Raw genomic sequence first — 12153 nt, forward strand, 5'->3', positions numbered from 1 at the left:
ATCGAGACCATCCTGGCTAACACGGTGAAACCCCGTCTCTACTAAAAAAAGTACAAAAAACTAGCCGGGCGAGGTGGCGGGTGCCTGTAGTCCCAGCTACTCGGGAGGCTGAGGCAGGAGAATGGCGTAAACCCCGGAGGCGGAGCTTGCAGTGAGCTGAGATCCGGCCACTGCACACCAGCCTAGGCGACACAGTGAGACTCCGTCTCAAAAAAAAAAAACAAAAACAAAAATGAAAGAAGGCCGGGTGTAGTAGTTCACGCCTGTAATCCCAGCACTTTGGGAGGCCAAGATAGGTGGATCACCTGAGGTCAGGAGTTTGAAAACAGCCTGGCCAACATGGTGAAATCCCATCTCTATTAAAAACACTGGTGGTGCACATACTCAGTCCCAGCTCCTCTGGAGGCTGAGGTGGGGGGATCACTTGAACCTGGGAGGCAGAGGCTACAGTGAGCCGAGATCATGCCACTGCACTCCAGCCTGTGCGACAGAGTGAGACTCCATCTTAAAAAAAAAAAAAAAAAAGATATATGTCAAACTTTAAACAGGGGAAACAACTGGGGCAAGATTTAAGGTTCTCTCACTTTTCATCTTCATTGCATTTTATAAATTATTTGCAGCAGTTAAAGTAGTATGAGTAAAAGAAAGATATTTCCATTTTGGAACTAATTAAAATTGATATAAGGTATATGTTTCTGTTTTCATCAAAGTAAAAAAATTACATTAAATCTATCATGGCTGTAAATGATATAGCAAAGTAAAAGCTTTCACTTAAATAATTTTTAGTTTAAAAATACATACTTGTTTAGTATCAGCATCAATAAGATCAAAGAATGCTCGAACTGTAGTCAACTGCAATTGTTTACACCTAAGGAACAAAGTAAGTGTTACAAATAAAACTTTCTTAAAACATATACTTTTGATCGAAATATGCACAATTCTATTGTTTAGTGGAACATCTGAGTTTCCTTTAGTGCTCTAAACTCAAAAATTATGTAATAAATCATTCTTATTAAGCATATATCTTAAATATGACACCTATAAAAATAAAGCAAATTAAATCTTCCTGGATGTTGGCCAGAATTTTCAGGGTCCTTCTGTTTTCCCTAAATCCCCTCACCTAGCCTAGCCATAGATGTACTACCTACCCCATCTTTATATGCCTGAAGTATGTCATTCTAGCAGATACTACTGCTTGCACAGCCAGAGAAAAGTCAAAAGAGAATCTTTAAGCTGAAACACAATGAGATAAATATATCAGGGTCTGCCTATTTCTTGACCCATATGGATAAATTTAATTCCTACTTGGTTTTCCATGTGCTGCTCCATAGAATAGTCACTGCTCCATTAACCAAATCTGAATATGGTGATTGGCCAGAAGCTCACAAAGTCCTACCAAAAGTGCAGTTGATTCCACCCAACTAGGAAAAACTCAAAAACTTTGATATTTGCTGTTAGCTTCATTTGAGACTAATGCTATTGGGTTTTTGGGAGATTGTTTTACATGTTGTCACAAGGACCTTGGTCAAACTGAAACAAGAACCAAGATTAGAATTCCAAGCTTCTCGGCCGGGCGCGGTGGCTCAAGCCTGTAATCCCAACACTTTGGGAGGCCGAGACGGGCGGATCACGAGGTCAGGAGATCAAGACCATCCTGGCTAACACGGTGAAACCCCATCTCTACTAAAAAGTACAAAAAACTAGCCGGGCGAGGTGGCGGACGCCTGTAGTCCCAGCTACTCCGGAGGCTGAGGCAGGAGAATGGCGAAAACCCGGGAGGCGGAGCTTGCAGTGAGCTGAGATCCGGCCACTGCACTCCAGCCTGGGCGACAGAGCCAGACTGTCTCAAAAAAAAAAAAAAAAAAGAATTCCAAGCTTCTCAATTAATATTTTTTCCATAGTCTTATTTATGGATGCAGTTTTAAGAAAGTTAACAAACCAGGCCAGGCGCAGTGGTTCACACCTGCAATCCCAGCACTTTGGGAGGCCAAGGTGAGTGGGTCGCCTGAGGTCAGGAGTTTGAGACCAGCCTGACCAATATGGTGAAACCTTATCCCTACTAAAAATACAAAAATTAGCCGGGCGTGATGGTGCATGCCTGTAATCCCAGCTACTTGGGAGGCTGAGGCATGAGAATCACTTGAACCCGGGAGGCGAGAGGTTGCAGTGAGCTGAGATTGCACCACTGTCCTCCAGCCTGGGCAGCAGAGTGAGACTCTGTCTCAAAAAAAAAAAAAAAAAAAAAAGTTAACAAGCCAATTAAATTACTATATTGAGGAGAAAGAGGACCATGACAAATCATCAAAATAAGTTATACAAGTATTAACTTACCACACAATGGAGAGGTGGTCTGTTGAGACCCAGGTCTTAGGCACTGCTGAACTCTAAAAGAAAAGAAAAAAATAATCAAACTTACGAAAAACACATTTGTTATTCTCCAAAAGGTCTGAAATTCTTACAAGCTAATATTTAGAAACACATAATATAGTCTCACTATATTGTGATGCCTAGACATTTTTAAATGATATTCTTATAAAAGGTGATCCAAATATATTAGAATTTTCCTCTATAAAACATAACTCTTTCTAAATATCACTCCTGGTTAGTCAAGTTTAAATTACCTTTTAAAAATTATTAAAGCAACCACAGACCCTTTCCTAAAGTTTAATGTCTGACCATTTTTTTTTTTTTTTTTTTTGAGATGGAGTTTCGCTCTTGTTGCCCAGGCTGGAGTGCAATGGCGTGATCTCGGCTCACAGCAACCTCCGCCTCCTGGGTTCAAGCGATTCTTCTGCCTCAGCCTCCGGAGTAGATGGGATTACAGGCATGCACCACCACACCCAGCTAATTTTGTATTTTTAGTAGAGACAGGGTTTCTCCATGTTGGTCAGGCTGGTCTTGAACTCCAGACCTCAGGTGATCCGCCTGCCTCGGCCTCCCAAAGTGCTGGGACTACAGGCGTGAGCCACCACGCCCGGCAATGTCTGACTTTTTATTACTCTAATGAGAGACAAGTTTAAGATTCTTTAATAAATCACAGTTAATGCATAAGTTGCAAAAGACATTCTGGTAATTTTAATTTTGACTAAACTACCATTTGATAGATTCTAAGATGTTATTTCTTCATCAGTGGTGTACCTAAGAAATACCTAGGCCTAAGAAGAGTTTTCAAACCAAATATGCCTGATCACAATTCCAAAACTACCAAATCTGACTTTCCCAAGTGGGGTCCAGGCTTATATATTTTGAAAAAAAAAATCCCTAGCTGATTAGGATGTATACAACTAGTAAAAGATAGATACAAGGACAAAAGGCTTCTAAAAAATTAAGTATTTGCAGAAGGCTTCCTAACAATGGCACAGCACTCCTTTTCACACCAGATAATGATCTCTCTGTGAATAGCATCTTACACACAATAGGGGCTCATTAAGTAAATCTGATTTTATTTTTCATAGCATCTCTTTATGTACCATCAAAGAGACAAGGAGCTGCCATCACCAGAACTGTCAAAACAAAATGAAAAGAGTAGACTAACAGCATAGATGCCAGAAAATTTACAGAGGCCTAAAATGTCTCTTTAATAAATGAACTGAAAAAAAAAGATATGTATAACTTCTAAGGAATCACTATTACCCTTGATCTATAAAGTATCCTTGGGTTCCAAGTTCTGAAGTGGGAGGAATCTACAGCTTACTTGATGAACGTGTAAGTACTTGACATATTTAGAAATTACAGCTGATAGTTTACTAAAAAAAATTAGACAACCAGAGTTCACTGTAGTTCTTAAATTACATTAATGGTCAGTAGAGTAAGAACTCTTAGTAGACAGCATTTACCATTACCAATATAAAGTTGGTTTACTTTCATTCAGTTTAATTAATGCATGTGTGCTAGAGTTGAAAAGGAAAGGCAACACAAATTAAAAAATCATTTGCTCATGATTGTTGTGTTGAGAACTGCTAAATGTCTACCAAAATCCATTCTTTTTTTCTTGCACACTTGGCTAGACTTCAGCTCTTAGCCTGTCTAGCTTTAATATGTGACCAAGGCTGGGCATGGTGGCTCACGCCTGCAATCCCAACACTTTGGGAGGCCAAGGCGGGCAGATCATTTGAGGTCAGGAGTTTGAGACCAGCCTGACTAACATGGTGAAACCCCATCTCTACTAAAAAATTTTCAAAAAATTAGCTGGCCATGGTGGCGTGTGCCTCTAATCCCAGCTACTCAGGAGGCTGAGGCAGAAGAATCACTTGAACCCTGGAGGTGGAGGTTGCAGTGAGCCGAGATTGTGCCATTGCACTCCAGCCTGGGCAACAAGAGTGAAACTGCGTCTCAAAAAATAAAAAATAAAAAAAAAATAAAAAAATAAAAAGGACTGAGTTTTTTCTAATCGTATGTGAGCAGGAGCGATGTGTGCCATTTGTAGGCCTGACATTTGCCTCGTGTTCTTTCTTCCTTCTTGTAGCTGAAGATAACTGCAGCAACCCTGAAAGTAAAGCATTCAACATGGAATGCCTACTCTCACCCTGAGTTCCTGAATGGAAACTCATGGAAAACCACACCAACCTAAATATCCACCCAGGGCAGTTACGCGAGTAAAACGTCAACTTCTATTGTGCTTAAGTGTCATTACCTGTGTGGGACTATATTACAGCAGTTTAGTCAACCCTCTTGATACAATTATGGTCTCTAACTTAAAAGATTTTTCCAGTCCTAATGGATGTAAATATCATTTAACTATTCTTGAGATAATCATTGAAAAATTGTTACTTGTTAATAATTTTTTAAAGTGAATATACATGTAGATATATGAAAGACTGGAATATCTGGAGGCTAAAAAATAAATCTTAGGTTATACAATGGCCAGCTTTGATAAAGTTCCATAAGTAAAATATCTTCATCAGAGATACAAAAATCAGAGATAACAAGCTCCCTTGAAAGCAACACATTATCAAACGGATTAGAAAAAATAGGGAAATACACACACACCCATGCCTACACACACACACAAAAAGATTAAAGTTCTTTAAAAGATAAGCTTTAGGATGTCGTATCAATACAGCACATGCTCCAGACAAGGTCCAGGAAATAAGTTACATCAAATTTCATATGACTAAATCATCTGTGTTTACAAGGAGTTGACATTTAGTCTTTTGAGGACTTCCAACAAATATCTGACCAAAATATTCAACACCAAATAGCAACATTCATACCTCTAACAATGAGGTTTGATAGATTTACTAATTTAGTTCCAAAGCTATTCTGGCTACATCCCAGTTCCTCTAGTTATATGAAAATGGTGGGTAATAGCAGAATAGCTTAATAATTTTTGTTCTATGTATGGCAAGCATTCAGTAAATAACCTATTTAATGAATGAACAGTAATCTAAAGTAGGATAACAGTAGGTGAGATAAACAAAGGAGTATCTATGAAGAGGTACAACTATGAAACAGTGACTTTCTAATGTTATCTCCTAAAAAGCAAAAGGAACAGACAGACTACATTCTATGCATTTTCTCTTTAGGAAGTAAGTTATATTTGGAGATGATGTGTATACCGAGTTAAGAAGCTAAGACCTTAACTGAAGACTTCAAGGTTAAATATACATGAAAGAAGTCCTAAGAGGAAACTTGACTCACTTTACATAGATTATGTATCCCAGTTAAAGATCAAATACTTGATGTCCTAGCAGGGAAGAATAAGTAGCAAATTAATTAATCAGGGTTCTACTTATACTATTTATACTGTCAAAGCTAATCATGCTGTTATAAAATAGGTAAACTTTCATTCAAGTTTAACATTCAGGAGTATGTGATATGTTTGATATTCCACTATAATTATATCTAGTACAACACTCAGATTGTACTAGATTCCCCTTGTAACTGGATTCCCCTTCTTTCCAGTCCACACATTCTTATATTTACAACTCTAATCAATGAACAGGCTCTTATTTTGGACAAGAAACCATTACTCCTCATAAATAAGGGTCATTTTCATCAAGTTTCTAAGATCCTGTGTACTTACTTTTTTTTGTTTGTTTTTGAGTCAGAGTCTTGTTCTGTCATCCAGGCTGAGGGGAAGTGATAAAATCACAGCTCACTATAACCTTGAACTCTTGGACTCAAGTGATTCTCCTGCCTCAACCTCCTGAGTAGCTCAGACTATAGGCACTTACCACCATGCCTAAATTAGCCTGGATAATTTTAAATTTTTTTTTTGTATTTTGTAGAGATGGGGGTCTCCCTATGTTACCTAGGCTAATCTTGAACTCCTGGCCTCAAGCAGTCCTCCTGCCTTGGCCTCACAAAGCACTAGAATTATAGGCATAAGCCATGGTTCCTGGCCATCCTTTTTACTCCCTATAGACATACGCATCCACAACTCTGCCCTCCCAACACATTCATATTCATTCATTCATTCATATTCCCTCTTTCTCTCTTTCCCTCTCTCTCTCACACACATGCATGCACATACAGCAGTGCAACACCACTAACTCAGCAGTCATTACCACGCAGCTATACATTATTTCTTCTTTCATGCTCTACTGGGTCTATTACATTACTATTTCAGTAGAATCTTAAAAAAAGATTACCACAACAGATAAGGCACTGGTATGATGGCTTAATTTTGGTAGAAAAGTCAATCCTGAACGAACTTGGTAATCCCGGAATCCTCCAGCTACAGAAAGTGTGGTTAAATTTATGTGTCGAGCATTTAGAATCCAATAGTTGTTTACAGTCGTATAAAAATCTGGTAGGGAATAAAAAAGAGACATTAAAAAATAGTAGCCATTCCCTGAAAGAATAAGATATCTATACAGTAATATTAATATTTAACTGAATTTTTGCTTAAGTCATTTCATCTATAAACAGTGTGTTATTCACATTTCCCTACTTTCAGTAAAATCAGTATCTTTACACATATTCCTACTTCCCCATTAAATAAAAGTATAAATACTAAGAGTTACTAAAGGTATCAATAAAAAAAAATCCCAAATTTTACTAGTTTTGTATCCATAAGCAAACACGTTTCTACATTCCACAAGGGTGATGCTTATTCATGAGTCACACAGTATAGCAAAAAGAGAAAATAATAATATTCTTCCAAAGGTAAGAATTTACATTATCTTACAAATTATTGTATAATTTACAATATACATTAAATGTATACATTACAAACTGCATACATCACATATGTGCAGTATTTTATATATCAATTACCCTCAATAATGTGGTTTAAAAAAAGAGCGATAGACCCCTCCCTATGATGGCAGTGTCCCAGCTTAAAAAGCCTTAGCTTGGGAGGCCGAGGAAGGTGGATCATGAAGTCAGGAGTTTGAGACCAGCCTGGCCAATATGGTGAAACCCCATCTCTACTAAAAATACAAAAACTAGCTGGGCATGGTGGTGTGCACCTGTAATCCCAGCTACTCAGGAGGCTGAGGCAGAAGAATCACTTGAACCCGGGAGGCAGAGGTTGCAATGAGCCGAGACTGGGCAACAGAGCGAGACTCTGTCTCAAAAAAAAAAAAATGGCTTAGCAAATCTCTTCTGTGGCCAACCACCACCACACAAGCACTATTTAAATTCTTACAATCTATCAGGACAATACCATTGACGTTAGTCTTAGGACTATGCTACTGCGGAAAACCTCATGTTAGGGTTCAACCCATTTATTGTAACAAGTAGTTCAAAGGGAAGAACCTGCAGACAATTTTTCACTTTGTCTATTGAAGGTGAAAAAAGCCTAGTGTCAAAGATTAAACTGAGGCTAGGGCAGGGGATTTCTCAATTCTTTTTCTGATTATCAAAACTTAATGCATTTTTATCCTGGCATTTGATCCCACTCAGGGCTTCAAACATTGGGTACAGCAAGCTGCCCCCATTAAAGATCTCAGCAGTACTTACTTAGATTACCACCTAGCAGACTGACTCTTAACATCTGGAGAGCCTGGGATGTAAGTACCAGTGGGGCACACATGCCATATGTCTAGATAGTTTAAAAAGTCAAAAATCCAGCTAATAACCTGTTAAATCAAATATATTTTTTCTGCCTATCTTGAAAAATACATCATTGAAATAACCTGCAAGGCCAGGTTCAAATTAAGAATTCTCAGACACCTCAGAGTTAGCCACTGGATGGTGGTAGCAAGGGAAGAGCAGATCTCCAGTCTCTTACTGTGCTTCTCTTCCCATCCCAATTGGATCCCGCATGACAAGGGCCTCATGTGCACATGCAAGCTCTGTCTGTACTTTCTGCAGAGCTCTGCCTTGGCTACAACTCAAGCTTAGAATTCTACATACCTGCCCTCAGGAGAACAAAGAAAATAAAGAGACCCACACAGGTCTTGGAAGCAGGCTTAGGGCACATAGACAAGAAAAGTCTGGAGGCAGCCGGGCATGGTGGTTCACACCTGTAATCCCAGTACTTTGGGAGGCCGAGGCGGGCGGATCATGAGGTTAAGAGATCGAGACCATCCTGGCCAACGTGGTGAAACCCTGTCTCTACTAAAAACACAAAAATCAGCTGGGCATGGTAGCACGTGCCTGTAGTCCCAGCTGCTCGGGAGGCTAAAGCAGGAGAATCGCCTGAACCCAGGAGGTGGAGGTTGCAGTGAGCCGAGATTGCACCACTGCACTCCAGCCTGGCAACAGAGTGAGACTCTGTCTCAAAAAAAAAAAAAAAAAGAAAAAGTAAAAGAAAAGTTTGGAGGCTTGGTTAGCTAGATCCCAGTGCAGAAGTAAAGACACAGCCTCCATGTGGGGAGGCTACTTAGCCTTCATACTTCTCACCCTCTGGGAAAGGGTAAGGGCAGAGCAGCAGGAGCCTCCAAAGTGCAGAGCCCAGTGCAGGGCCTCCTTCCTCCTACGGAAAGGCAGTATTTTCATCAAGTATAAGCAGGGAATCCACTTCTGAGGTCATATGGATCTCTGTCTCTCAAAACCTTAAAATTTTCATTCTAATTTTGACTTAGTAAAATAAAAAGAATAAATATAGAATAAAGAGGAAAGACTTGCTAATCACAGGAAAGGTACAGGATTCTTGACCCTAAGAATCACTTTCAGCCTGAGCCTTATAGAGACAGAACAGTGCCACCCTCCAAAGCAATAAAACCTATTGAGGGTGCATTCCTCAAATAATTTTTAAAATATATTTAAGTCATTCTAATTTAATCTATGCAGGTCATCTACATATACCACACAGAATGCAATAATATAAAGAGTTCTCAATTACGGTGACAAGTACTATGACTTTTAGCCTTTAATTTTTTTCCTAAACCTAAGGTCATTTAAGATTATTAGACTACAACAAATTTAAACAACTTCATTATTAAAATTAAGATGTTCTTTATTAAAAGACTTCTACAGGCAAAGTTTTAAATGTACCAACAGAAAAACTGGGCCTCATAATAATTACTGTTGCACCAGATACTTAACAGCAAATAAATTATTCTTTGGCAATGCTGTTATGTCAAGGAGGGCACTTTAGAAAAACTACTTTGGTTTGGAGTCACCGGGAAATATTTCTCACTTAACTACAAACAAAATTTTCATCAAAATTAAGATAATGCAAATTTTTATAGGTAAGAAGCTATATACATTTACTAACCAGGAAGAATTCTTTCTAAAGATTTTCTTCTACTCATATAATATTCCTATAAGCAGTGAGGATAATCTCTGACTTTTTTTAACAAAAATTTGAGAAAACAGACATTTAATTCTTATTCTGTGACATTATCACTTTTGATTAGATGATGTCAATCACAAACTCCTACATTTCATTCAAAATTCCTGCAAGATTATAGTATTATCTATGGTTTTATTTCCTATGTTAATGTACTTCAATTAACAGGCAGTACAGCATGCAAAGTTAAGAGCACAAGCCCAGAAGCAAGTTTACCAGGGTCAAATATCGGTTTCACTAGTTTCTTGACACATGACTCTGGGCAAGAACATTATCTTGGCCTTTTTCTATCCATAAACATGAGGATAATAATGGTACCTACCTCACAGGACTGCAGTGAGGATTAAGTGTGGTAACACATCACGTGAAGTCTTTAAAACCCATAACATAATAAGAGCTCAATAAATATTAGGAATTATACCTCATTATATAAAGTGTTAGCATACCTTTGTACTTAAAAACTAGACATTGCTACTATTTTACTTAAATATAAGCTTATTTTGGATAGAGTCCTAAAACAGTTAACAAAGCATAGGAAGCTTAAAGACATCTTAAGAGACAGGGTACCATCCTCAAAAATCACTAAACTGGCCAGGCATGGTGGCTTATCCCTGTAATCCCAGCACTTTGGGAGGCTGAGACAGGCAGATCACTTGAGGTCAGCAGTTCAAGACCAGTCTGGGCAATATGGCAAAAACCTGTTTCTACTAAAAATATAAAAATTAGTGGGGCTGGTGGCACACACCTGTAATCCCAGCTACTTGGAAGGTTGAAGCATGAGAATCGCTTGAAGCATGAGAACCTGGGAGGCGGAGGTTGCAGTGAGCCGAGACTGCACCACTGCACTCCATCCAGCCTGGGAGAAAGAGCAAGACCCTCCCTGTCTTTAAAAAAAAAAAAAAAAAAAAAAAAAAAAAAAAAAAACAACAACTAAACGGAAGCCCTAGTGCCTAAGAATTATAAAACACATGTCAACCACGTTAAGATGCTATGGACAGACAAAACTTCACAGTAGCTTCAATTATAAGCCTAAGTTCAAAGATATAAAGAGACACACACTCAGAATTGGAGGTGCTGATTTGCAACCGAGTTGCTTCATACATGGATAAATTTGTAGCATATTCTAAGGGGAATAGCCCTAGAGATTTATTTATTTAATCTTAAGCAACAATGGGGAGGTCAGTTAATGTTTACCTAACAGTACTCACCTGTAATGAAACGATCTAATGGCATCACAGGAGCAACATGAGGTGTGGCTTGTGTAATAAGAAGATTTATCAGATCGTGCTTAAAATTTTTCAGTGTAAGCAATGCTCTTGCAACGAGGCCACCCATAGAATGACCAATTATTGCCACACTTTTTGGAGCAAATTCTTGACCCTATTAAAATAAATCACCATGTCATAATTAATACTTTTTTAAGTATTTAAAAAATACTAAATATTTCTCTCTGCATATGAGCAATTTTATAGGAAAAAGAAAATCAAACTATATAACCTCCCACCATAAGGTACAGAAGTACATTTTCATATAGTTTTAATTAGTGTATACACACTATTTTGTATTCTGCCAAACATTTTTAACAGGTATATCTTGGTTTTCTGGGCCAATAGGAACAGTTGGTCTAGCAAATCATGTTTATACTGGTTATTACACTACATGTAATCTGAGGCATAATTACATTTCGCATGTACAAGATTATTAGGTTTTACAAGACATAAGAAATCAGATAATTTGTTTGAAACTGAAAATATCACCCAAAAAAGGCCAAGATGATTACAGTTGTGATAGCAATATACTACCTTATCATGTTATCTTTTATCTCATCAAATTATTTCTCTATTGTGCATTTTGGTTTAAAAATGAAGCAGCATTCCAAACATTTATTCACTGACAATTACAATATTTTATTTTTTAGATAAGTGCTTTTCAAGAAATCTTTTATTTTCAACAATCTCCTCAGTCTCATTACCAGACTTTTGCTCATCACCCCCAACACGGATCCTTCCTGTGTACCATCTCTTCTCAATGAGTAGAGTGAATCTTGTGCAGAAGAGTTAACATAGGAGGCCTGAGACTACTGTCCTTGGCATGGGCTGGATACAACGTTGGCTCTTGGCTGGAATCTGGAACCTTATATTTTGGGGGGAGATTCCTACCATTCCCTAAATGATAAGAGTGTCTAAAATGTTTGTGCAAACAATACGTTTTATGCTGAACACCTGCTGTCCTCCAGGCTGGAAATTTGGTATGTGCTAGGCAGAGGGTATCTATGTGATAAGTCCCCAGTAAAAACCCTGGGCACTGAGTCTCTAATGAGCTTCCCTTGTGTATACTATTTCAGCCATGTCATAATATGCTGGTATAGGAATTAAGTGGATCCTTGGTGATCTCCAATACAGACCTGATCTTAGCGAAACCTATCCCCTTTGACCTTCTCAAGTACATCACTCTAGGAATCCTTCTCA

General features: G+C 38.3%; 1 protein-coding gene across 1 annotated transcript in view; it reads right to left on the reverse strand.

Annotated features, from left to right (window-relative positions):
* PGAP1 (post-GPI attachment to proteins inositol deacylase 1) overlaps positions 1 to 12153 on the reverse strand; it is an 84362-nt gene that overhangs the window by 59544 nt on the left and 12665 nt on the right. Inside the window, exons 4-7 of the mRNA XM_031651432.1 lie at positions 10894 to 11065; positions 6594 to 6751; positions 2332 to 2384; positions 802 to 868 (exon numbers count right to left, since the gene is read on the reverse strand). Coding sequence (XP_031507292.1) covers positions 802 to 868; positions 2332 to 2384; positions 6594 to 6751; positions 10894 to 11065 — 450 coding nt within the window. The remainder of the gene's footprint in view (positions 1 to 801; positions 869 to 2331; positions 2385 to 6593; positions 6752 to 10893; positions 11066 to 12153) is intronic.

The sequence above is a fragment of the Papio anubis genome, chromosome 10 (assembly GCF_008728515.1).
Source record: "Papio anubis isolate 15944 chromosome 10, Panubis1.0, whole genome shotgun sequence".
NCBI lineage: Eukaryota > Metazoa > Chordata > Mammalia > Primates > Cercopithecidae > Papio > Papio anubis.